Source organism: Pituophis catenifer, unplaced genomic scaffold (genome assembly GCF_029215685.1).
Source record: "Pituophis catenifer annectens isolate HBS135680 unplaced genomic scaffold, rPitCat1.0.hap2 SCAF_10, whole genome shotgun sequence".
In the NCBI taxonomy this organism is placed as follows: Eukaryota; Metazoa; Chordata; class Lepidosauria; order Squamata; family Colubridae; genus Pituophis; species Pituophis catenifer.
The window spans coordinates 20494443-20519322 of NW_027256890.1; the positions used below are offsets into that span (position 1 = coordinate 20494443).

General features: G+C 46.0%; 1 protein-coding gene and 1 non-coding gene across 2 annotated transcripts; both read right to left on the minus strand.

Annotated features, from left to right (window-relative positions):
- Positions 1 to 204: 204 nt before the first annotated feature.
- KHDC4 (KH domain containing 4, pre-mRNA splicing factor) lies at positions 205 to 24662 on the minus strand. Its single transcript, XM_070950882.1, is given in 15 exon segments — positions 205 to 1821; positions 5066 to 5151; positions 6330 to 6442; positions 9714 to 9872; positions 11859 to 12056; positions 12058 to 12110; positions 12552 to 12609; positions 13086 to 13146; positions 14884 to 15095; positions 16074 to 16240; positions 17291 to 17343; positions 17522 to 17601; positions 18776 to 18904; positions 19815 to 20046; positions 24584 to 24662. Coding segments are annotated over 15 exon segments (1848 nt in total). The 5' UTR covers positions 24631 to 24662; the 3' UTR covers positions 205 to 1621.
- On the minus strand, positions 15295 to 15422 carry LOC139322520 (small Cajal body-specific RNA 4). Its single transcript, XR_011600851.1, has one exon. It is a non-coding gene; the product is annotated as a small Cajal body-specific RNA 4 (non-coding RNA).
- Positions 24663 to 24880: the final 218 nt, after the last annotated feature.

Consider the following 24880-nt stretch of genomic DNA (forward strand, 5'->3'; position numbering starts at 1 on the left):
GAAACCTAGGAAAACTTCCTCCCAGGTTCCTTCAACCAGCCTTTTCCTCCAACCCCAACAAACCAAATAACATTTTCCAAAAACTAATTCAGATTCAGTGAATTGAATGCTTTTTAGCTTGCTAGAAACCGGAGTCACCTTAAACAGGAAAAAAAAAAACCAGACAAAGAACGGAAATCGGAGATTTGTACATTTATCGTGAAATTATGGTTTAATTTATTTACAACATGTAGAAAAATCAGAGAACAGAGAGTGAGGTTTGGGGGTGGAGAGGTTTGGTTTGGGGCGAAGCAAACCTGCCAGAAAAGAAAATAATAATCCAGCGCTTGTTCCAATTATTTTAAAATATTCTTTTGCGGTCTGAACACACAGAGAGAGAAAGCTTGAGTCAGTCTGCGGTTCCCCGTTCCCAAGACTGCGCATTTCATCGTGCAAAAAAATAATAATTAAACCCCATATTTTACTTAGGTAACAGTCCGGGTGAAAAGCCGGTTAGTTCCGAACCGCAATCCTAATTTTTCGGCTAGGACTGCCTTCTACCCATTCCAGAAGATGTATTATTATTTATTATTATTATTTTTTTAAAAAAGGGAAAACAACCACAAAAAAACAAAATCTGGCCGGCCGCTCGCAAATTTGGAACAGAAGAGGAGATGGTAACCAATGGCAAAATGGAAACTCGGGTGTTGTTGGTGGAGAAAGCTGGGATTAAAAAATAATAAATTTTTAAAAAAAACCCCACAGGGCTGAATTCGAAGAGCTGAATTGTCTGAATTCCACAACGCTGTGTGCCGTTCCTTGCCTAAGGAGGCTCGATAAACACGGAGGAAGGCCAAGAGATGAAAAGGTTTTTTTTTATCAGCCAGGTGAAAGAACTTCATCTGGAATCTAAACGGTAGCCTACACAGCTAACAAAAGCTGCGTTTTCTAATGCTAAAAAAAAATAAAAATCAAAATAAATTGCTGAAAAAAAAAAAGGAACAGAAATCCCTTCTGGGAAAGGATTCTAGAGTCCAAAAAAAAACCAACAACAATCCAGTGAAGGGTTTTCCGTTCTCCGTTCTAGAAGGCGGGAAGTGTCTCTCACACACACACAGCTCCGGAGGGGGAAAAAAAAATCCTTCCCTTCCCGGCGAGAAACGAACACGGAACAGCAGCCGTGGCGTGGGGCAAGCGGGCTGGCTGGCTGGCGCCTCTTCCGAAGGCCGTTTCCCAAAAAAAAGCTGCTTGCGGAGAAGATTCGGGAGAGCCCAGGCGAGGACGCTCCTTTGCGAGGGAATCACACGGAGGATCGGACGTCGTATCGCCAAAGTAGCCGGCAGTCGTCCGTCCGTCCCCCCCGAGTCACTCCAAATGGCGGACGTTCAGGAGCGAAAGGGAGGGATGGAGAGGGGGAGGAGGAGGTGTGGAAAACAGTCCAGCCACACGAAAAAAAAAGGAGAGGGGAAAAAAAAAAAAAAAAAAAGAGGCGTACTGCATCTCACAAGCATGTGCAGAGAGCAGGAGGGGGAGGGGGACACGAGCTTCTGCGTTTGCACGGACTTCTCTTTGATCGGAATACATGCGGTTTTTTATTGCTCCAGACGGAAGGGCGAAGACCGGGGCGGGTGGGACGGGGACCCTAAGGGGCCATCCAGAACGGCATCTGTTGCTTCACCCGTTGCTGCGACGACGGATACTGGTACCCTAACCTCCAGGTTTGGGAGTAGCTACTTGCATTTTTGAGACCCCCGTGGTCGTCTTCTTCGTCCGACGAGTCGCCGGTGTAAGCCACCAGCCCCAGTTCCTTTTCTCTGCTTTTCATCTTCTTGGACGGATGATCTAAAGAACGAAAAGAGAGGGGGAAAAAAAAAAAAAGAAAAGAAAAAAAAAAGAAAACAAGCCCTTTCCCCCCGCCCCACATCGCCCCCCCGGTTCCCCAAAAACAACAAAAAAAGGGGGGTGGGGAGAAAAAAAGGGAAGAGAAAGACATAAACAATTCCCCCAAACGGGTTAATTTCAAAAAAACAAAAAAAACAACACGTTAGTCGGACACCGTTTTGAAGGCCCCCGAATATCATCGGTCACCCCCCAGATCGGTGGTAGTCGAGCGATAACGGCATCCCGCCAACGGTGTTATGATCCGTCAGTACCATGTAAGAGAACAGAGAGAGAGAGAGAGAGAGAGAGAAAGACACAAAAAAAAGAAGAAAAAAAAAAAGTAAAGTTAGCAAGGCCTGCGCGATCGTGAGCGCTCCGTTTCAAAGAATATATGTCAAAAAAGGAAGAAACCAGCTAGCGTTTTTTTTTGCCCATATTGGTTTTTCCAAAAAAAGAAGAGATGACAAACTTAACAATTTGCAAACAGGTTTAGTAGTGGAGTAGTTTTTTAAAAAAAAAAAAAATTAAAAAAAATTGGGGGCCTGTTTTTTTTTTTTTTTAAAGGGATGGGAAATTAATGCTAAACGACTAATTCCCACGACACTGTCAAACTATTTAGTAAGGCTTGTATTACTATTATTCTTCTCATCTTATCTATTACCCATCTCCTTTTCTAATTATGACTATCACTTTTTTGCTTTTATTTTTACTATTTATATTGTTTCGTTCGGTTTCCTAGGACGATTTATGTTGATTGTTTATTTAGTATCCTATGACTATCACTATCTTATGTAGCTTATGATCGATGATGAATGTTATTTTTATGACGATTTATGATCATGATTTATCACTTATAGCTTTTATGTACTATGTGAGCTTATGCACCGAAGACAAATTCCTTGTGTGTCCAATCACACTTGGCCAATAAAGAATTTCATTTCATTTCATTTCATTATTTCTATTCTATTCTGTTCTGTTCTGTTCTGTTCTGTTCTGTTCTATTCTATTCATTTCCTATTTCCAATTTCCATTTCCTACATTCTTTTCCTATTTTCTATTCTATTAATTTCCAATTTCCCATTCTATTCTATTCTATTCTATTCTATTCTATTCTATTCCCAATTTCCATTTCCTATATTCTTTTCCTATTTTCTACTCTACTCTATTCATTTCCAATCTTCCAATTTCCTATTCCTATTCTATTCTATTCGTTTCCTATTTCCAATATCCATTTCCTATATTCTTTTCCTATTTTCCATTCCATTCATTTCCCATTTCCCATTTTCATTTCCTATATTCTTTTCCTATTTTCTACTCTACTCTACTCTACTCTATTCATTTCCAATTTCCAATTTCCAATTTCCAATTTCCAATTTCCTATTCTATTCCATTCCATTCCATTCCATTCTATTCTATTCTAATATTGTCATATTATATTATATCAACTAAGGAGGATGTTATCATGTAATGTCTTGTTTGTTGTGGGTTTTTTAAAAAAAAAACGTTTTACATTTAACATTGACATTTAAAAATTTCGATTTTTGTTTTGTATTTTAACTCTCCTCTTCAAATAAACTGAATGCGGGTAATCCTCGACTTACGACCACCAATGGAGCCCAACCTCTCTCTGTGGCTAAAGCGAGACAACTTGTTAAGTGAATCTTGCCCCGTTTTAACCCCTTTCCTTGGCTGCGTTTGTTGAAGGCAATTGCTGCGCTCGTTAAAGCTAGTCGCACGCATGGTTAAACGAATCTGGCTTCCCTTCTCCCCTCCCCCCCATCAGACGGTCGCAAAAGGCGATCAGCTGATCCCGGAGACACTGCAACCCGTCATATGTGCGAGTCAGTTGCCAAACGTCTCAATGCGGATCGCGGGAATGGCCTACAACGGTCTTAAGTGTGAAAAACGGTTTATTTCAGAGCCGTGGTTAACTTTGGTCATTAAATGAACTGTCGTTAAATTGAAAACTGTGCCTCCTTGTTTCTGTGCCTGGCTGGGGGGGGGGGGGGTCTGCACGGCTTCCTGAGGAAAAGCGAATAGCGTCTCATGGATCGGATAGGGGAGGCGGCTGGATTTGGGGGGGAGGCGGGGGAAAGATGGGGGAGACGAGAGAATCAATCAAGGAGAATATTTGTAGCTCAGGGTTGAAAAAAGTGGGGTCCTCGGTGCCCCTTTGAGCCGGCTTGTTTCCTTGCCTCACTAAGCACTGATATTGTTATCTAGTTAGAGTCGTAAAACGTCTGCCAGAAAACAAGCCCACCTCAGAGAGCAACCAAGACGAGAGATGTATTGTGTGACTTTAAAGTTTTCCTGCTGATTCCTTGTAATGCTGAGTCATGCTGTAATTAGATAATCACTAGTTGTAAACGTATTTAAGAAAGGTACTGTAACATATTCAGTTGATGATAAGCTACCATTGTGTGTGGAGCTGCTACCATTGTGCTATCATCGGTTGGATGGATCTGCTACCATCGTGGTTTGTGAACCAGAGTGAGTTTGTTATTCTAACCCAACTACTGTTTGTGTGGTAAGAAGATTTTATATCACTGCACTGATTTAACTGGCAAAGACTTGGATTGGTTTAAAGACTATGAGATTTGTTTTTTCACTATAAAGTAAGCTTTTGAGAAACCAGTTTGCACATCTCTTATCCGTTGCTCTCAGCAACGTTTCTCTGTGCTCTACACTCTGCTGGTTGGTAACGCAACAACAATATCCTTAACAGGGATGTTTTTGCAGAGGAGACAGATTTAACAGATTGTTAATCTGGAAGGGACCTTGCAGGTCATCTAGTCCAACCCCCCCCCAAAAAAACTGCCCAAGCAGGAGAACCTACATCTGCCTCTACCTAGGATCGAATTCACAACCTCCCGATTGTGAGGCGAGAGCTCCACCTCTAAGCCACAGCAGCTGGGCATATCCTAGGCAGGACTGAGAAATCCTTTCCTCGTTTTTGGGGTGCGTTGGGGATGCTGATCTTGAAAGAGGGTAGAAACGGGAGGGGGAACCTCCCCCCCCCCAAAGGGACACGTCCACTCTGGGTTTGGGGGCCCTGCTAACATCTGAGCAAAGGGAAGCTTGAAGGCTTAAGGCCCAGAGGAGGGGGGGAATACCGGCCGCAAGCAGGCCGCCCCGAAGAGGCATCGTCGCAAAAGGAGGCGGAAAAACCCAAGACATGGCGGGCTTCTCGGCTTCACACGCTCACCGTTGCTGCCCCCCAAGGACCCGTTTCGGTCGTCAGGCTCCGGCTTCATCCCGGTCACTGGTAACGCCGGCGGTGGCATCAGCTGCCTGTTCGGAGACAAAAAGAGGGTTCTTGAGAAAAAGAGGATGCCCAGTAAGGGAGGTGGTTTGGGGGCTAGGAACCAGGAGCCGGGGAGTTTTAGTCCTGCCTTAGGCATGAAAGCCGGCTGTCAGCACTTCAACCTGCATTTACTCTAGTGCTGACATAAGGAGGAGAAGAGGGGGCAGCTGGCAAGAGGACGCTTGACTTTTCACCTACTTATTTTCCCTGAAGATAATATCCCCTAGGAGATGAGATGGAAGGGGGGACATTCCTGGGAGCTTAAGTAGTAGATATGGGGAGAGTGATTTGGAAGATGGCCAATGAGACGCAGAGAACTGGGGAACGGAAAGGGAAGGTTTGGGGTCAGGAAGTCAGTGTTGGCTGCGACATAATCGGGGACAGATTGTCGTGCTTAACAAATGAAAGATTTCATCAAAGACTATTTGTTTGGAAGTGCAATTTATTTTATTTGAGACGACATCGAAACCTAACACCGGCTTGGGTGGGACAATGACCAGGCGATGGGGAATTCTAGTCCTCCTTTAGGCATGAAAGCTGGCTGGGTCTCACAATCACCAGGCGATGGGGAATCCTAGTCCCGCCTTAGGCATGAAAGTTGACTGGGTGACTCTGGGCCAATCACCAGGAGACGGGGAATTCTAGTCCCGCCTTGAATTCTCAGTCTACCCCGGACTTGGCCCAGTGCTCAGTGGATGGCAGGATTTCCAGACTCTGCAATTAAAGCTTAATCTCAACACAGGCAGTCCTCGATTTACGGCCGCAATTAAGCCCAACGTTTATGTTGCTAAAAGCGAGGCAGTTTGTTCAGGGCGTTTGGCTCTCTTTTACGACCTTTCTTTTCCACGGTCGTTAAGTTAGCGGCACACGACTGAGAATCTGGAGTCCGTCCGTCCCCTGGTTGATTTCGCTTGTCAAAAGGACACCGCGACTCGTCATAAATACGAGTCGGTTGCCTGAATTTTGGATCACGGGAACGCCGTAACAGTCGTTAAGCGTGAAAAGCGGTGCTAAGTCAATTTTTTTTTTGTTTGTTTTTCAGTGCCGTTTTAACTTTGAAATGTAGTTACGTCAAAGGCTACCTGTACACACACCTCTAGCATTTCTCAAAGCGGGATTTTGTTTCTCCCCGGCCCAGCCTACCTCACGGGCTTGTCCCACTCACCTGTCCCTCTCTCTCTCCTTTCCTGAGGAACCTGCTGGCTTCGGGCCGGTCCTATCCATTTCCGTCGCGATGCAGAATCCTGTACCTAAATTAGTCATATGAATGGGTCCATGCTATGAGCAGAAAAACATAGCGGCATTAGCAAACCTAAAACCCAGACGTGAGCTATCAGCTCCTTCATGAAAAAAGTTAAAAAAAAAGAAAAAGGCTCTTTTGCGGAGGCCCCAAAAATTTTCTCTTTCATTTCCTTCAATAAGGATACGGCCAGCATCCTAGAAATTTTATTTATTTATTTATTTTTAGGGACCAAGGGGTTTGGAAATTTGCCTATACGGGGTAGATGCTGACGCTAACTTTTTTAACCAGGAGCGAACAAGGCTCAGGAAGAATTCTCTCCAACCTGAATGAGCTAAATGAGGAAGAAATTTAAATTTCTATTTTTTTACAATTCGGAAAGCCAAAGGAGGAGCCATTCGGAGGCTTCGTTTAAGGCCTTCAATTTGGAGCTGTCTTTATCCCGCCGTGTTTTCGTGGACCTTGTGCCTGGATAGCTCTGCAGACTAAGCACTGTAATTTAACACGAGCTGTCTGCAATTAAAGTAAGTTCGAATCTCGCCAGGCTCAAGGTCGACTCGGCCTTCCATCCTTTCTAAGGTAGGTAAATTGAGGACCTGGATTATGGGGGCAATAAGCTGACTTTGTATAAAAATATACAAAAGTATGAAGGCTATTGCTTAATGCATTGTAAGCCGCCCTGAGTCTTCGGAGAAGGGCGGCATATAAATCAATTTTTTTAAAAAAATAAAAATTTAAATTTAGCGGGTCCTCCTCGTCCTAGGATCGTTGTCGGCCGTAAAGCGGGTCGCCAGGGGACCAGGTCGGATGATATCTCTTTGGCAGTGGTTATTAAAACAAATTCAGCAGTTCGTTACAGGAGGATGGGAAAGCCTTCAGAGCCCGGGGAGGGCAAAAAAAGCCCCCCCCAACTGCCCGCTGTGGTGCAGGAGGCTGACTAGGCCACACCCACCATGGCCACGCCCATCCAGAAACAGGGTAGAAAAATTCCCTGCATCCGCCCCTCCCAGGAGACTCGGCCCGTTTTGGATGCCAAGGACTGCGCGAAGGCTCTGGGAGGGCGAAAAACAGCCTCCCGGAAGTCTGGGAATGGGTACGTTTCCGGCATCCGGAGCCCAGGGGAGGCCGTTTTCACCCTCCTGGAGGCTCGAGAAAAACCTCCGGAGCCTGGGGAGGACGAAAACACCCTTCCCACCCCCACCCCCGGCCGCGGTGCAGGTGGTGAGTAGGCCACGTCCATCTAGCAACTGGGCAGAGAACCGGTTCCTAAAATTTTTTAAATCCCACCCCCTGCCTACAAAGACATATCGTTGTCGTCTTTTCCAAAAAAAAGGTTAGGGGGAAAAAAATTCACTGAGCAAACTCGCAGGTTTGTGAAGTTTGTAGAAAGGAGAAGCTTGGGAAAGAAAGCTTTTAACTTTTCTCTAAATTAAGACTTCGGATGACTTGATACCCCATTTTGTGGAGGGTGTTCCTTTTAGCAACACATGAGGAATGATGCTTTTTTCCCCCCCCTCCTGTCGTTTTCATGCTCCAGGTAAAAAAATTCTTAAATTGTTATGAGTTACAATTCCCAGCCACTTTCACTAATAAGCTGGGAAGCAAACGGGGCATCTTCCCTCATTTTTGTATTGCGACTATATCGAAATTAAATCGATCTCTTTTGAAAGCAACTGAAAGAAATCTCCGCGATCCGTCACCTCTAAATCTGGCCTGATTTTAAATCTGCCCCAAAAAGACTTCTGTTTTGAAAAAAGATTATTTCAAATTTCCCCCTCCAAATGCCTCCTTTTCCCCCCCACCCTTTTCCTAAAATCTGATTTGAAACCCAAAATTTGAATTCCATCGCTCAGCCGTGGCTTTTGAGGGAAACAAATCTCCCTTGCAAATCTTAATTTTTTTCACGCCTGGAGATACATTTTCTTTTAGTGTTTTTTTTTTTAAAAAATTCGGGACAGCGGCCGCTGCAAATCCAGGCAGTCCTCGCCTTACGACCACAACCGAGCTCCAAATCTCCATTACTAAGCGAGACAGCGGTTAAGGAGGGAGCTTTGCCCCGTTTTAACGACCTTTCTTGCCATGGCAGGTAAGCGAATTCCCCGCAGCCGTTAAGTTTGGTATCCGGTCGGTTAAGCGAATCCGGGAGTTCTCCCGTTGTCTCTACTCGCCGGGAGTTCGTGAAAGGGGGGGGGGGTTGCGTGACACCCGCCCCCCCCCAGGGGCCGCTGCAACCGTCATAAATACGAACCGGTTGCCAAGCGTCCGAATATGGATTGCGTGATTGCTGCGACGGTTGTAAAGTGTGAAAAAAGGGTCGTTTTAGTGCCGCTGTCAAAATCAGTCACTAACTGAATGGTTGTAAGTCGAGGACTAACTGGTCTCTCCGAAACCACCACCCCAAGTCTTAAAAAGGCCCGTGATGACCTCCGACCCAAATGGGACACATCTTCAGCACAACTGGCTCCTACGGAGAGACGGTTGGCCCAGTTAATGCTTGAATGACTATTTCGGAGGTTAGTTAGGATCTAAACCCTACTAAACCCTAAAACCCCCTCCGAGGGGGAAGAGGAAAATGGGGCTGACAGAGAGAGAGACAGAGGCGGAGCCTGGGCCATCCGTCAGCCCTCAGGTGGAGAGTCAAAAGCCCCCAGGTCTGGAGGTGGCTGATGAGGAAGAGGAGGAACAGCTGGGTCCAGTGCCTGATAGAAGGCAGAGGAGAGGAGAGCAGTGGAAATCTATGGGCCGGTCCTTGGGAAGGAAGAGCCACCGCTGCTAGCGAAGCCCCACCCTAACTCTAAGGGTGCCCACTCTAAGGTACCCTGTTATTAAGCTGGTTATTAAGACCAGATGCCTGCAATTACTGCAGGTTCGAATCTCACCAAGGCTCAAGGTTGACTCAGCCTTCCATCCTTTCTAAGGTAGGTAAAATGAGGACCCGGATTGTGGGGGCAATAAGCTGACTTTGTATAAATATACAAAAGAATGAAGGCTATTGCTTAGCGCATTGTAAGCCGCCCTGAGTCTCCGGAGAAGGGCGCCATATAAATAAAATAAAATAAAATAAAAACTCTGGGGAGAAAAGGCAGGAGGCAGAGATGAATAGGTGGTGAGGGTTAGCTTGTTAGCCTGCGAGAGACACTTTTTGCCGGAGTTGCCGGCACTCCTAATGAAAGGAATCTTTTGAGTTGACGTCAGAGGGTTCGTCGTGTTTGGGGAGCTGTCTCAGAACACCCGCAATCGTTTTGATTTCAAAGGTGAAAAAGGGGGAACGGGGAAGCAGGTAAGGAAACGACGGTGGTTTTACCGCACCTGATATCCCAGCAATCCGGATTCGTGCTCGTCGGGAAGCTCCTCGGTGAACCGCCGTTTTTGACCCGGTTGAGGAAGAGGCTGCATCTGGGGCTGCGTCCCACTCGGCAGGGGGGTCTTTCCAGGAGCAGCAGGCAAGAAAGGAGCGGTGAGCGGGGTCTGGAAAGAGAGACACACACATCCCAAAAAATAAGGTTTTGAAACGGACCCCTAAAAGTTAGAAACGTCGTTCAAAAGGCACAAGGAAGAACGCCGTATTCTTTCTTTTATTCTTATTCTGCTTTATTCTTCTATTCATTTACTTTTTCTTTAACCTTGCTTTTGGTGTCTTCGGTATAATAATAATAATAATAATAATAATAATAATAATAATAATAATAATAATAATAATAATTTTATTTCTATACCGCCCTTCTCCTGAAGGACTCAGGGCGGTGTACAGCCAATTTAAAAACACAAGACACAACAATAATTAAAAATTAAAACAATTAAATAGATTTGGCCGATTTAAAACCCTAAAAATTAAAATACCCCAATTTAAAATTATGATATTGACAGCCCTGCCTGGCGGAACAACAGGGTCTTCAGTGCGCAGCGGTATGGTTTACGGTTGTGAGCCGCCTAGAGCCGTGATGGGCGAACCTACGGCACGCGTGCCAGAAGTGGCACGCAGAACTCGGTGGGCACATACGCCATCGCCAGCGGCTTCTGACACATGCATTGCCACTGGCCAGCTGGTCTTTGTGGGCGCCAGAACGCCAGAAAATGGCCTGAAAAACGGCCAAAAAAGAGGCATGCCCGCGCCAGCCAGCTGGTTTCTGGGGTTTTCGGCACTCCGGTGCGTGCACCTGCATGGCCAGGTTGCGGTATTTCATGATTTTTTTTTCCCCGAGTTCTTTTTCTTCAACTCTGGCGTCTCCTGGGACCGCGATGTCAATAAATTGTACGTTTCGGTTTTCGACAACTGTGACATCTGGCGTGTTGTGTTCCAAATGATGATCCATCTGTATCCGAAAGTCCTACAAGATCTTCACCGTCTCGTTTTTGACAACTCCTCCTCCTCATTATCATCATCTTCACACATTCAACCAGATATTCAGACTGCATTTATCGTCATCATCATCATGATCATCATATCGCACATTTAGCCAGATGTTCAGACTGCATTTATCATCATCATCATATCGCACATTCAGCCAGATGTTCAGACTGGATTCATCATCATATCGCACATTCAGCCAGATGTTCAGACTGGATTTATTATATAGCATAAAGCCAGATGTTCAGACTGGTTTTATCATCATCATATCGCACATTCAGCCAGATGTTCAGACTGGATTTATTATATAGCATAAAGCCAGATGTTCAGACTGGTTTTATCATCATTATCATATCACACATTCAGCCAGATGTTCAGACTAGATTTATCATCTTCTTCTTCACATTCAACCAGATGTTCAGACTGGTTTTATCATCATTATCATATCGCACATTCAAGCAGATGTTCAGACTGGACTTATTATCATATCGCATTCAGCCAGATGTTCAGACTAGATTGATCTTCTTCTTCTTCTTCACATTCAACCAGATGTTCAGACTGGTTTTATCATCATTATCATATCACACATTCAGCCAGATATTCAGACTGGATTTATCTTCTTCTTCTTCACATTCAACCAGATGTTCAGACTGGACTTATTATCATATCGCATTCAGCCAGATGTTCAGACTAGATTTATCTTCTTCTTCTTCTTCACATTCAGCCAGATGTTCAGACTGGATTTATCTTCTTCTTCACATTCAACCAGATGTTCAGACTGGACTTATTATCATATCGCATTCAGCCAGATGTTCAGACTAGATTTATCTTCTTCTTCACATTCAGCCAGATGTTCAGACTGGATTTATCATCATCATCATCATCATCATCATCATCATCATCATCATATCGCACATTCAGCCAGATGTTCAGACTGGATTTGGCATTCTAATCTACCAGAAATTTGTCATTTCAAGTCTGCCTATCCACCTATAGCATTTTAATCTACCTACAGTCAGTCTTTCCTAGGATCTGGAAGTTCTTGTTGTTGTTATTATTATTATTATTTTAATATTACATTCAAAGCAAGCACTGCATTTTCGTACCTGGCTGGTGGTAGCTGTGGGCTGGACTTGTGTAATCGGGTACTGGGTGGGAACGGGAGGGACGCTGGTGGGGAGGGCCAGTACCCCAGGCGCCATGGGAACCGCCGGAGGGCCGATGCCCGGCATCACGTAAGGAGGTTGGCCCGGCTGCTGAGGGGGCGGAGCCATGGGGTAGCTCGCCTGGAAGCCGTTGGGGGGGGTAGTATGGTGGCTGGGGGGGAACAGTTGCGATGGTTGCTGGTTGCGCGAATCCTGATGAGAGCCAAAAAAACAGCCAGAGGGGAGTGGAAGGAGAGAAAAAAAAATATAGATTTGGATTAAGATCAAAAACCCCGAGGGATCAATCCTACCCATCCCTCCCTGGTCAGAAACTTGAAATACAGGTAGTCCTCGACTTACGACCATGACGGAAATTTCTGTTCTTAAGTGGGATATTTATTTCAGTGGTGGCATTCAGCCGGTTCGGAGTGGGTCAGGCGAACCGGTAGCACCGACCTGCGGGTGAACTGGTGAACAAACCTGATTTTTTGATCATGTGACCCAGGATGGGGTGGGGGAGATGCCGCAACGGTCGTAAACTGTGAAAAACGGTCCTCGGTCCCTTTTTCGGTGCCGTCGCAATTTTGAGCGGTCGCTAAATGAACCGCTGTAAGTCGAGGACTAGCTGTAGCTGAGCCGCTGGCCAAGACCTACCTGTTAAGGGCATCGCAGTGGTTATCTGGTTTACAAATCGCGAGTATTCGGCGTGGACCTTAAAAGGGAATTGCAGATTCATAATTAGGATCCAATAAATAGAAATACAAATAAATCCACTTATATTTAAATATAAATCCACTTAAGTGGATTTATATAAATAAACCCGCTTTTTATTGTCGGAGGCTTTCTGAAATGATCCCCTCTTCGGTGGCAACAGTTCATTCCTTAGTTACCGAATTATTTTGAAAAATTACTTTCCACACTACCCTGAAGCTTGTCTTATACGGGTCGTCCTCGTTTAGCGACCATAATTGGGGCCGGCAACTTGGGCGTTGAGAGGAACGGCTGCTAAGTACAGGCCGCCCTCGGCTCGTGACAAAAAGCGCCCCCGAAATATCTAGCCGCTAGGTGAAATATTTGTGAAGGGAACTTGGCCTCGTTTTACGACCTTTCCCGCGCCACTGAAGTGGTTACGGGAATAAAAGGGTGGCGGTTAGAAGTTTAGTTAACCGGGTCGGTGAAGTCACTTACAGTCTGTAGTAAGTTCTCGCAAAGCTTTTTGGCTGCTGCCAGGCCTTCTGGCTTGGGGTGGCTGGAAGAGAAAAGAGGGGAAGGTTCAGCGTGAAGAATGAAGAAGGGATCTTCTTCAGTTTTAGGGGTTTTAAGAATTTTAGGAACTTAAAGCAAGAGGAAGCCCCTTGGCAGGTGGAGTAGAATTGTGAAAGATCTCTCTCTTTCTCTACTATCTATGTATCTATCTATTCTATTATCTATCTACTCTATCATCTATCTATCAAGTACTCTATCATCTATCTACTCTATCATCTACCAGTATCTATCTCTTCTATCTATATCTATCTATATCATCTAATCTATCAATCATCTATCATCTAATCTATCAATCATCTATATCATCTATCACCTATCTATCACCTATCTATCATCTATATCATTTAATCTATCAATCATCTATCATCTAATCTATCAATCATCTAATCTATATCATCTATCACCTATCTATCATCTATTATCTGTCTATATCATCTAATCTATCAATCATCATCTAATCTATCAATCATCTATATCATGTCAATCATCTAATCTATCATCTAACCTATCTAATCTATCATCTAATCTATCTATCTATTTTCTCTATCATTTTTATCTCTGTCTGTCTCTAGATCTATAATTCTCATCTATGTGTATGTATCTATGTATCTGTGTGTGTGTGTGTGTGTGTGTATCTCAGGGGTGGGATTCACTTACCTTTGCTACCAGTTTGCAAATGTGAGCAAGCGCGCCTTCTCCACGTGTGCGCAGAGGGTCAAAAACGGGACGTGATGACGTCCGTGTGGGTGGGCGGAGCTTCCCACCACCGGCGCTACCGGATCATGGATTCCAGCTCGAACCGGCTGAATTTCACCACTGATGTATGTATGTATGTATGTATGTATGTATGTATCTATCTATCTATCTATCTATCTATCTATCTATCTATCTATCTATCTAACTATCTATCTATCAATCATCTTTGTATCTAATCTGTCTACCATCTGTCTGTCTGTCTGTCTGTCTATCTATATCCATCCATCCATCCATCCTCTTATCATTTTCATATATCTCTATCTCTCTCTCTCTCTTATCTTTATCTTTCACCTATCTACCTACCTACCTATCTCACAATGCCACTCTTTATATATATATATATATATATATATATTGTTCAGGACAAGATTAAAATACAAAAAACACACAAAAAATCCAAAGAAACAAAAAAAAAACCCCTACAAAACAATCAAAACATTACAAAAGTATATCCAACAACAACAAACAACATATATTATCCCCCTCTAGTTGAACGCTGATCAGTACGCTGCTCCGACGTTAGTTCCCACCCCTTGGGACACGGGCCCTCCCAGACGTTTTTAAAACTACAAAATCCATCTGCAAGATTGTTGACCTGTCAGGTTAGCCACGAAAGTCATGGGCGGGAAGAACAATAAACAGCCAAAGAAAGGAAGCGAAAAGTTCTCAAAAACTCTTAACAAACTCTCATTGTAGAGAGGCATTTCAAAACTCCGCCCTGGTGACAGGGAGGGCATCCGGCCATTAAAACACCCTGCTAGCTCCATTCAGTTACCCAGACGCCACCCCACAAGGGATTATGGGGCCGTTAAATGATGCTGATGATTTCTTGATCTTAAAGGCAGGGCAGGGCTCTTTTATGACTTGTGGACTTCGACTTCCAGGGAATTCTGGGAGCTGAAAGTCCACAAAAGTATCGTTCCCCGGAGACCTTCGACCTAAAGGAATCCCGCCTTCTGTTTACCTGATGTATATGTACATGGGTTCGAAAGCTTCGCGGCCAGACGCAGGTTCGATGCAGCCGGAGCCCTTCCCCCGAAGGAACACCTTCGCCCCCGTTTCTATCTGGATGTGCTGCAAATACGAGCAGCCCGGCCCTTCCACCTTCTCCTTGATGCTGAACGTGGGCACCGCGTGTTCCAGCCCCACAAACAGCTTATCCTGGACGTAATGCATCTGTAAAACACACAAAAGTCATTCCTTCAGCGACCGGTTACAACAGCAACTGGAAAAAGCCATTCGCGGCCAGTGAGTCACGCTTCCGATTCACGCGATCAAAATTCGGACGCTGGGCAAACGGCGTGCAATTTACCCTCCAGCCCTTCTCCTCCGGGGCTGACAGCTGATTTCTCTCGGAGGAAACTTAAGAGGGGGGTATTGTTGAATGGCACAGTGAGGTCGCCGCTCTCTGGAAGCTGGACCCCTCTCTCCATCGCATTTCTGTAAGAGGACGGTTTCGGCCTAGCCCTGGCTCAACGGACCAGGCCTTCTTAATCCTCTAGTATAGGGGTTCTCCAACTTTGGCAACTTTTAAGACTTGTGGACTTCAAACTCCCAGAATTCCCCAGTTCTAACTGCCAGGAAATTTCTCCTTAGTTCTAAGTTGCTTCTCTCCTTGATTAGTTTCCAGACGTTGCTTCTTGTCCTACTTTTGAGTGTTTTGGAGAAGAGCTTGACTCCCTCTTCTTTGGGGGAGCCCCTGAGATATTGGAAGACTGCTATCATGTCTCCCTTAGTCCTTCTTTTCATTAAACTAGACATTCCCAGTTCCTGCAACCGTTCTTCATATGTTTTAGCCTCCAGTCCCTTAATCATCTTTGTTGCTCTTCTCTGCACTCTTTCCAGAGTCTCCACATCTTTTTTTACATCGTGGCGACCAAAACTGGATGCAGTATTCTAGGTGTGGTCTTACTAAGGCCTGATAAAGTGGTATTAAATAAATCTCTGCCTTTAGATTTAGCAACCATCAAGACACCCGAATCTCCTAGCTCTGCCCATCGTATCAACCCACTCAACGCAGAGATCAGAGTTAAACCGAACATGTCCCGTCCGCCAAGCTGGAAAAATGTGTCGGGATCCTTTCCTTATCTATAAGTTTCTGAGATAACGTTTAAAGTGTTCACGGGAACCCAAAACTTGAAGAGCAATACTTACTCCACCAGACTGGAAGGGCGTCTTTTGCCCCACAGTTGGAGGCAAGGGAGTAATGGGGGCGGGCTGGTGATAGACAGTCACCGTGGCCCCGTTGAAGGTGGGGCTGGACCCGGTGGCTGCTTTGACGACGCCGTTGGTGATGATTTCTTTGATCCGGTTGACAGCTCCTGCAAGGGACGAAGCGGTGGCATCAAACGCACCGAAACCTTTACGTTCCTGTTGCTAAGCAGGGCGGGCATTAAGGGAGTCCTGCCGGATTTTTGCCACCTTTGTGGCCATGGACTGTTAAGCGAACTGAGTTACTTGTTTCAAGCGAACAGTGGCTTTTCCCCAGCCAGCTTGGTTTAAGAGGGGTGGACTTCAATTCCCAGAATTCCCCAGCCAGCATGATTTAAGATAGGTGGACATCAACTCCCAGAATTCCCCAGCCAGCATGATTTAAGATAGGTGGACTTCAACTCCCAGAATTCCCTAGCCAGCATGATTTAAGATAGGTGGACTTCAACTCCCAGAATTCCCTAGCCAGCATGATTTAAGATAGGTGGACTTCAACTCCCAGAATTCCCCAGCCAACATGATTTAAGATAGGTGGACTTCAACTCCCAGAATTCCCCAGCCAGCATGATTTAAGATAGGTGGACATCAACTCCCAGAATTCCCCAGCCAGCATGATTTAAGATAGGTGGACATCAACTCCCAGAATTCCCCAGCCAGCATGATTTAAGATAGGTGGACATCAACTCCCAGAATTCCCCAGCCAGCATGATTTAAGATAGGTGGACATCAACTCCCAGAATTCCCCAGCCAACATGCTTTAAAATGGGTGGACTTCAACTCCCAGAATTCCCCAGCTGTCATGCTTTAAGAGGAATGGACTTCAATTCCCAGAATTCCTCAAACAGGCATGCTTTAGGACAAGTGAATTTCCACTCCCAGAATTCCCCAGCCAACATGCTTTAAAATGGGTGGACATCAACTCCCAGAATTCCCCAGCTGGCATGCTTTAAGAGGAATGGACTTCAACTCCCAGAATTCCTCAAACAGGCATGCTTTAGGACAAGTGAATTTCCACTCCCAGAATTCCCAAGCCAGCACTAAGCCACAAAATCAGCCACAGGATGCAAAGGAAGCCACATTTTCTTTCCTGAATTCCTGAGTCCACCCAAATTTTCGGAGGTTTTTTTGCCCACCGAAGCCAAACTTAAGAATCAACTTACTGTCCACCAGTTCTCGCGTCTGTCCTTGGACGTGCAAGTACAGGGGACGATCCCTGGGGAAGGAAACAAAGGAAGGCGCGTTTCATTTATTTTTTTTTTAAATAATCCGAAACCAAGATTAAGACTTCAGACGCTGAAAAAAATATCTTTCGAGCTGAGAATAATGAGTTTGGGGAACCGTGATTTCCTTTGAAAGAGATAAAATGGAGAGGAGATAAGGGCAATACACACCCAGGGCCAATTTTGATTTTCTCTTCCGCGGTCATGTATCGTCCCCGAGTGGAGACTGCTGCCCCACTGAGCTTGCTTATCTGCAGACATTGGAGGGGAGGAAGAGGAGAAAGGGGGAGGGGAAAAAATCACAATCAGCCATGCAAGAAAAGTTCAATGGAAACCCCAAATTCCTCTTAAATGTGTCTTTTTCATGAAGGCATTTCTAACAGACCCCCAAATCATGCTAAACAAGCTACACTAAATTATTATTTTCCTGTGGCTTCTTGGGAAGATAAAGGGGCAGATTTCCCCATCGAAATGAAGAAAAGGAACTCAAAGGAAATTCAGAGCTTCTTAACCCTGGGACCTCGACTCCCAGAATTCCCCAGCCAGCATCCTTTAAGATAGATGGACTTCCACTCCCAGAATTCCCCAGCCAGCATCCTTTAAGATGGGTGGACTTCGACTCCCAGAATTCCCCAGCCAGCATCCTTTAAGATGGATGGACTTCAACTCCCAGAATTCCCCAGCCAGCATCCTTTAAGATGGGTGGACTTCGACTCCCAGAATTCCCCAGCCAGCATCCTTTAAGATGGATGGACTTCGACTCCCAGAATCCCCCAGTCAGCATCCTTTAAGATGGATGGACTTCAACTCCCAGAATTCCCCAGCCAGCATCCTTTAAGATGGGTGGACTTCGACTCCCAGAATTCCCCAGCCAGCAGACTTTAAGATGGATGGGCTTCGACTCCCAGAATTCCCCAGCCAGCATCCTTTAAGATGGGTGGACTTCGACTCCCAGAATTCCCCAGCCAGCATCCTTTAAGATGGGTGGACTTTGACTCCCAGAATTCCCCAGCCAGCATCCTTTAAGATGGATGGACTTCAACTCCCAGAATTCCCCAGCCAGCATCCTTTAAGATGGATGGACTTCAACTCCCAGAATTCCCTAGCCGGCATCCTTTAAGATGGGTGGACTTCGACTCCCAGAATTCCCCAGCCAGCATTCTTTAAGATGGGTGGACTTCGACTCCCAGAATTCCCCAGCCAGCATCCTTTAAGAGGGGTGGACTTCGACTCCCAGAATTCCCCAGCCAGCATCCTTTAAGATGGGTGGACTTCGACTCCCAGAATTCCCCAGCCAGCAGGCTTTAAGAGGGGTGGACTTCAACTCCCAGAAATCCAAGGAGGCATGGACCTGTTTTAAGCCTACCAAGCTGATATTATGGGAAATTAAGGTACTGCAGAGCCCCCCTGGATAAGGCGCCAGACCTCGTCCTGCGTCTGTCCTCTTGTTAGGAGATTTCGGCACGTAAGCGGCACGTCGTTGATCTCCACTTCCGCCACGACGAGATCATCTTTACTTTTGTTCGCCGATGGACCTTTGCCTGGAGCCTGGAGCTGCACAGAGGTAGAACAAAAATAATAACAATAATATGAAAACTAGACAGAGTCAGCTTGGTCTAGTGGTGAAGGTGCTAGAAACCAGGGGGCTGTGAGTTCTAGTCCTGCTTTAGGCAGGAAAGCCAGCTGGGTGACTTTGAGTTTGTCACCAGGAGGCAGCGAGTTCTAGTTCTGACTTAGGCATGAAAGCTGGCCGGGTAATTTTGGACCAATCACTAGGAGACTGGGAGTTCTAGTTTCATTTTAGGCATGAAAACCAGACTGGTGACTTTGGGCCAATGCCCAGGAGGCAGTGAGTTCTAGTTCTGATTTGGGCATGAAAGCTGGCCGGGTAATTTTGGACCAATCACTAGGAGACTGGGAGTTCTAGTCCCATTTTAGGCATGAAAGCCAGCCTAGTATCTTTGGGCTAATCACTAGGAAGCGGTGAGTTCTAGTTCTGATTTAGGCCTGAAATCCTGCTGGGTGACTTGCAGTAGGAGACCTGGAAATTTATTGGCCGTCCATTTTACCTCAAGGTAACTCTTGAGGTCACAACGGCACGGTGACTTATGACTCTTGTTCACATTTACGACCATCCCCTTGTCAAAATTTGGACGCTTGGCAACCGGCTCATACTTACGACGGTCACGACGACCCGTGATCCCCTTTTGCGACCTTCTGACAAGCCAGAGTCAATGGGGGGGGGAAAGCTGGGTTCACTTAACCACCGTGTGACTAATATAAGAACGGCACGAGTTCACTTAACAACGGAGGCAAGAAAGGTCGTAAAACGGGGCAAAACTCACTGAGTTGCTGTCTCGCTTGGCGACAGAAACTTTGGCCTTTCTGGTCGTAAGTCGAGGATTACCTGATGGCAGGCACACCAAGGGGGAAAAAAAAAAAACCCACCTCCATAACCACTAACCTTGTCTGCGGAGTTGGCCGAGGGCTTCAGCTTCCCTTTTGCCATCAACATGGCGTTGATTTTCGCGGCCACCGCCGCGGCGGCATCCAAGGCTCCCAAAGGAGCCGCCGAACCTTCCGAGCCCAACATCCCGTCACCGCTGCCCTGGATGGGACGGCCGGCCACAGGGGTGGTAGCAGGAAGGAGAAAGAGAGCTGGCGAAGGGCCCGGCTGGTCCCATTTGCTCCGGCGCCTGGAAATTAGAAAACAATATATATATATATTTAATTTCTTCTGTCCAGCTTTTATTTCCTCAAATCTCGTTCTGGAACACTTTGTATTTGTTCTCTGTAATCAGAAGCTCTGTGACCGTCGTCGCGTGAGACATTTTATATCAAAATATATTTCACTCTTTTCTACCGTTTCCCTCTTTCCTTAAAATAAGAAGAGAATCCACAATGATCAATGTCTCTACTAGATAAATTGGCGATCAAGCTGAAATTAAATCAAGCAAGCAAAAATAGCAAACGGGGAAAATATCTTTAACTTCCTCGAACCGCCCCACCCCAAATAAGTAACTCGGTCCTAATCCACATATCAAAGGATAAGGTCCGCAAAACACAGTTAATTAAATTAGTTCTCCCAGAGAAAGTGCATGTTGGCAAGAATAAACATACCTACACACACACACATATGAATGCTCAAGTGTTACCCTAGAACCCCAGACAAGTTCCCCCTATAAAAATCTGCCGCTGTACCCCATTTCTCTGCAGTTCTCTGCCAACTGTTTTGCTTTTAGGAATAAATATTTCTTCTTTCCTCACAGCTCTCTCTGGATCTCTTTTTTATTTATTCTCCTGCAACCCTGAGGTTGGAACCCCAAATTATTCTTCTGACAATAGGTTGAATTCAGATCTATGAATTAATAAAAATTTAAAATTATGAATCCACTTAATGGTTTCTTTTTGCAGATCGTGGTTGTTGTGAGATCGGGGGAAAAACCCAAATCAGCAACTGGAACGAACAACCAGGAACAAATAATTCTCACCCATCCATTTTTTTGCTTCAAAATTCTCCTTTTTCGGCCCACCCAGAAATGAACCCTGGAAACAGTGGGCAGGTTTTCAAGGAAGAGCCAATGAGGCGGTGGTGGCTGGAGAGCGAATCAAAAGCCGGGCTCCTTGAGGCACTCCACCAATCGGAAGAGAGCGCCTCAAGTATAAAAAGGGGCCACGGCTGAGGGAGAGGGGTCAGATCGCCCAGAGAGACTGCGAGGGACAGAAGGAAGGAAGGAAGGAAGGAAGACTGGGAAGAGAAGAAGGAGGAGGAGGAGGAAGAGGAGGAAGTCAGGGCCCCTGAGGCGAAAAGAGATGAAGGCGCTGCCCACCTCAGGAGCCTGAGGGGAAAAAGGACTTGAAGTCACTTGGAGCCTCAGCAGGCAGAAAGGAGGCCAAGCAGCCCTGAAGCTGAAGAAAACTGGGCAAAGAAGATCCAGAAGGAAGCCCCAATTCCTGAGGCGAAAAGAGCTGAATTCGCTGCTCGCCTCAGAAATGTCCAGAAAAGGAGCAGAAGACCCAGAAGGAAAGGCAGCTCCTGAGGGAAACTTTTGGCCCTTCAGGAGGTGGAAAATAAGCCAAGCAGCCCTGGTGCTGAAGAAAACTGGGCAAAGAAGATCCAGAAGGAAGCCCCAATTCCTGAGGCGAAAAGAGCTGAATTCGCTGCTCGCCTCAGAAATGTCCAGAAAAGGAGCAGAAGACCCAGAAGGAAAGGCAGCTCCTGAGGGAAACTTTTGGCCCTTCAGGAGGTGGAAAATAAGCCAAGCAGCCCTGGTGCTGAAGAAAACTGGGCAAAGAAGATCCAGAAGGAAGCCCCAATTCCTGAGGCGAAAAGAGCTGAATTCACTGCTTGCCTCAGAAAAGTCCAGAAAAGGAGCAGAAGACCCAGAAGGAAAGGCAGCTCCTGAGGGAAACTTTTGGCGCTTCAGAAGGTGGAAAAGAGGCCTAGCAGCCCTGCAGCTGAAGTTGAGTGAACCTCATAGGATGACGAGGAGAAGCCTGGAAGATGAAGATGAGGAAGAAGAAATCCAGAGGCCAAGAGAAGGCCAAGTGAGGAGACCAGAGACCAGCCAAGCTCCAGAAGGCCATGAGGACAGACGTTTGGAGGCAAAAGAGAACAAAAGCATTGAAGTCTGAAAAGCTCAGAGGCCAACAGGATGAAGAAGTCTGGAAGAAGCAGCACCACCAGCATCCCAGAGGTGTCCAAGTGAGGAGACTAGAGCCCTTTCAAGCTCCAGAAGGCCACAGGAACAGAATTTTGGGGCGAAAGAGGCCGCTTTGAGGCAAGAGAGAACAAAAAGAGCTGAAGTCAAGGCCCGCTTTGGAGGGGGTGAAGGGGTTCCACCTCTCCCTGAGGAGAAAGAGCTGAAGTCACCCATAGCCAACTAAGCCAAACTCGAACTCTCACCTGCCCTGGCAGGTGTGTGTGTGTTTATTTATTTATTTAGCGTATGGCTGGTCTCACACAGTATTGTGTGTGTGTGTGTATGCATGAATGAAGCAGGCGGTGGTGATATGCAGGGTGTGTGTCAATTTACACATAAACACAAAGCCCTTTCCTGCAACACCTGGCCTCTGTTGCTGAAAGGTCTCCTCATTCCTCAGATGTTAAAATATCCCTGCATAGACACGCAGACAGACAGACAAATGTATTAGTTAGACAGAATGGATAGACAAAGGTAGTTAGATTTATATTAGATAGATTAGATGTTAGAGGTATTTGAGATTGATAGGTGGATGATAGATAGATAGATAGATAGATAGATAGATAGATACATACATACATACATACATACATACATACATACATACATACATACATACCGGGAGTGAGACAGACAGATGTATTGGTTTAGACTTTGAGAGTTTAGACAGTATGGATAGACAAAGGCAGTTAGATTGATATTAGACCGACAAAGATATCTTAGAGGTATTTGAGAAAGAGATATAGAGATAGATGATAGATATGAGAGAGAGATGGTAGGTAGAGAGATAGAGTGATAGAGATGACAGATTAAAAAGAGCCTTGGTGGCGCAGCAGACTAAAGTGCTATTAACTAGCACCAGCTGCCTGCAATTACTGCAAGTTCAAATCTCACCAGGCTCAAGGTTGACTCAGCCTTCCATCCTTCCGAGGTAGGTAAAATGAGGACCCGGATTGTGGGGGGCAATAAGCTGACTTTGTATAAAAAAGAACACCGCTTTGGGGGGGGGCAAAAGTCCTACTAAGCAGGTATATACAAAAGTATGAAGGCTATTGCTTAACGCATTGTAAGCCTCCCTAAGTCTCTGGAGAAGACCAATAAATATATAAAATAAATAGATATAGATCAGAATGATATAGTGATATGGAGAAATAACAGAGATACAGGATAGATAGATAGATAGATAGATAGATAGATAGATAGATAGATAGATACAGCTTCCCCCAAAATAAGACATTATCCCCTGATAATAAGCCCAATCGGGCTTTTGAGTGCATGGCAATAAGGCCAAGCGCTTATTTCAGGGTTCAAAAAAAATATAAGACAGGGTCTTATTTTCGGGAAAACACGGGTAGATAGATATCATAGATGAAATGATAGACTGATCAGTAGATGATTGATTTAGATTAATAGATATCGGATGGAGGAATATAGGACGGAGTTAAGCAAGGATCGCCTTAAGTTGCTTCTCCAGTGAGCAGTCGCTCCACTCTTGTCATTTTTTTCTTTTTAGGTGAGCAAATACATTTATGGTGCAAATTGCATTCTTTTTTTTCTTTTTTTTTTTTAATTCCGCTCAACGCCCTCCACAAGAGTGAGTCTCACAAGATTCAGGGCAACCACCACAAAAACAGCCACAAAAAGGACACAAAATTGTGAGCTTTCGCTTCTTCCCCCTGCCCCCCCCCCAACTTTCTGACTGCTACTTCTTCCTCGGCCCTGAGCCCCCTCCTCCCGTTTCACAGTCTCCCCAATTCCCCCTCGACCCTTCCTTAAAAATGACCTGTAGGGTTTTAGGGGGAGGTCTTTTGGGGAGGGGGCTTTTTGGGCAGGCTTTTTGGGGAGGAGGCTTGGGGGGGGGCTTTTTGGGAAGGGGGCTTTTTGAGGAGCTTTTTGGGGAGGGGGCTTTTTGGGGAGCTTTTTCTGCAGGTTTTTTGGGGAGGGGGCTTTTGGGCAGGCTTTTTGGGGAGGCTTTTTGGGGAAGGGACTTTTGGGGGAGCTTTTTGGCCAGGCTTTTTGGGGAGGGGGCTTTTGGGGGGACTTTTTCAGTAGGCTTTTTGGGGAGGGGGCTTTTGGGGGGACTTTTTCAGCAGGCTTTTTGGGGAGGGGGCTTTTGGGCAGGCTTTTTGGGGAGGCTTTTTGGGGGAAGGGACTTTTGGGGGAGCTTTTTGGCCAGGCTTTTTGGAGAGGGGGCTTTTGGGGGGCTTTTTCAGCAGGCTTTTTGGGGAGGGGGCTTTTGGGCAGGCTTTTGGGGGGCTTCACACGTGTCTAAGGGGGGGGTCTTTAAAGCACCCAGGGCTCGCCCGAAGAACTTACATATAATTGTGTACATCATTATAATATATAAAATAAAAGGTGGGGAGGGGGATAATAGGGGCGGGGGGTCAGCTGAAGGGCTGGGGGAGGGAAAGGGGTGCGGGGGCTGATGGGAGTTGTAGTCCGCACCCGGGAGACCCAGCGGGCCCGGCTCGGGGGCTTTTTTAACCCGGCTTCCATCCCCGATTCCTCCCCGCCCGGGCGCCTTCCTCACCCGCCCGAAGCCCCCGGCTCCCGCTGCCCCGAGCCGCCCGCTGACATGGCTGAAGCCGCCGCCGCCGCCTCCTTCGCGGAGAAACTTCCTCTCCGTCGTCACTTCCGCTTCTCCGGTGGCGTCACTTCCGGGAAAGGGTCGCCTGAGAAACGGAACAGCGCGCGGGATGCAGGGACCCTAGATCTACGTCTTTTTAAAAAAGTGTAGAGGGATACGCGCTGTCAAACTTCCGGGTTCCCGTTTTGGGTTTTTTTTTTTTAGCACAGACCGGAGAAATCAAGATTTAAGGACAAAAAT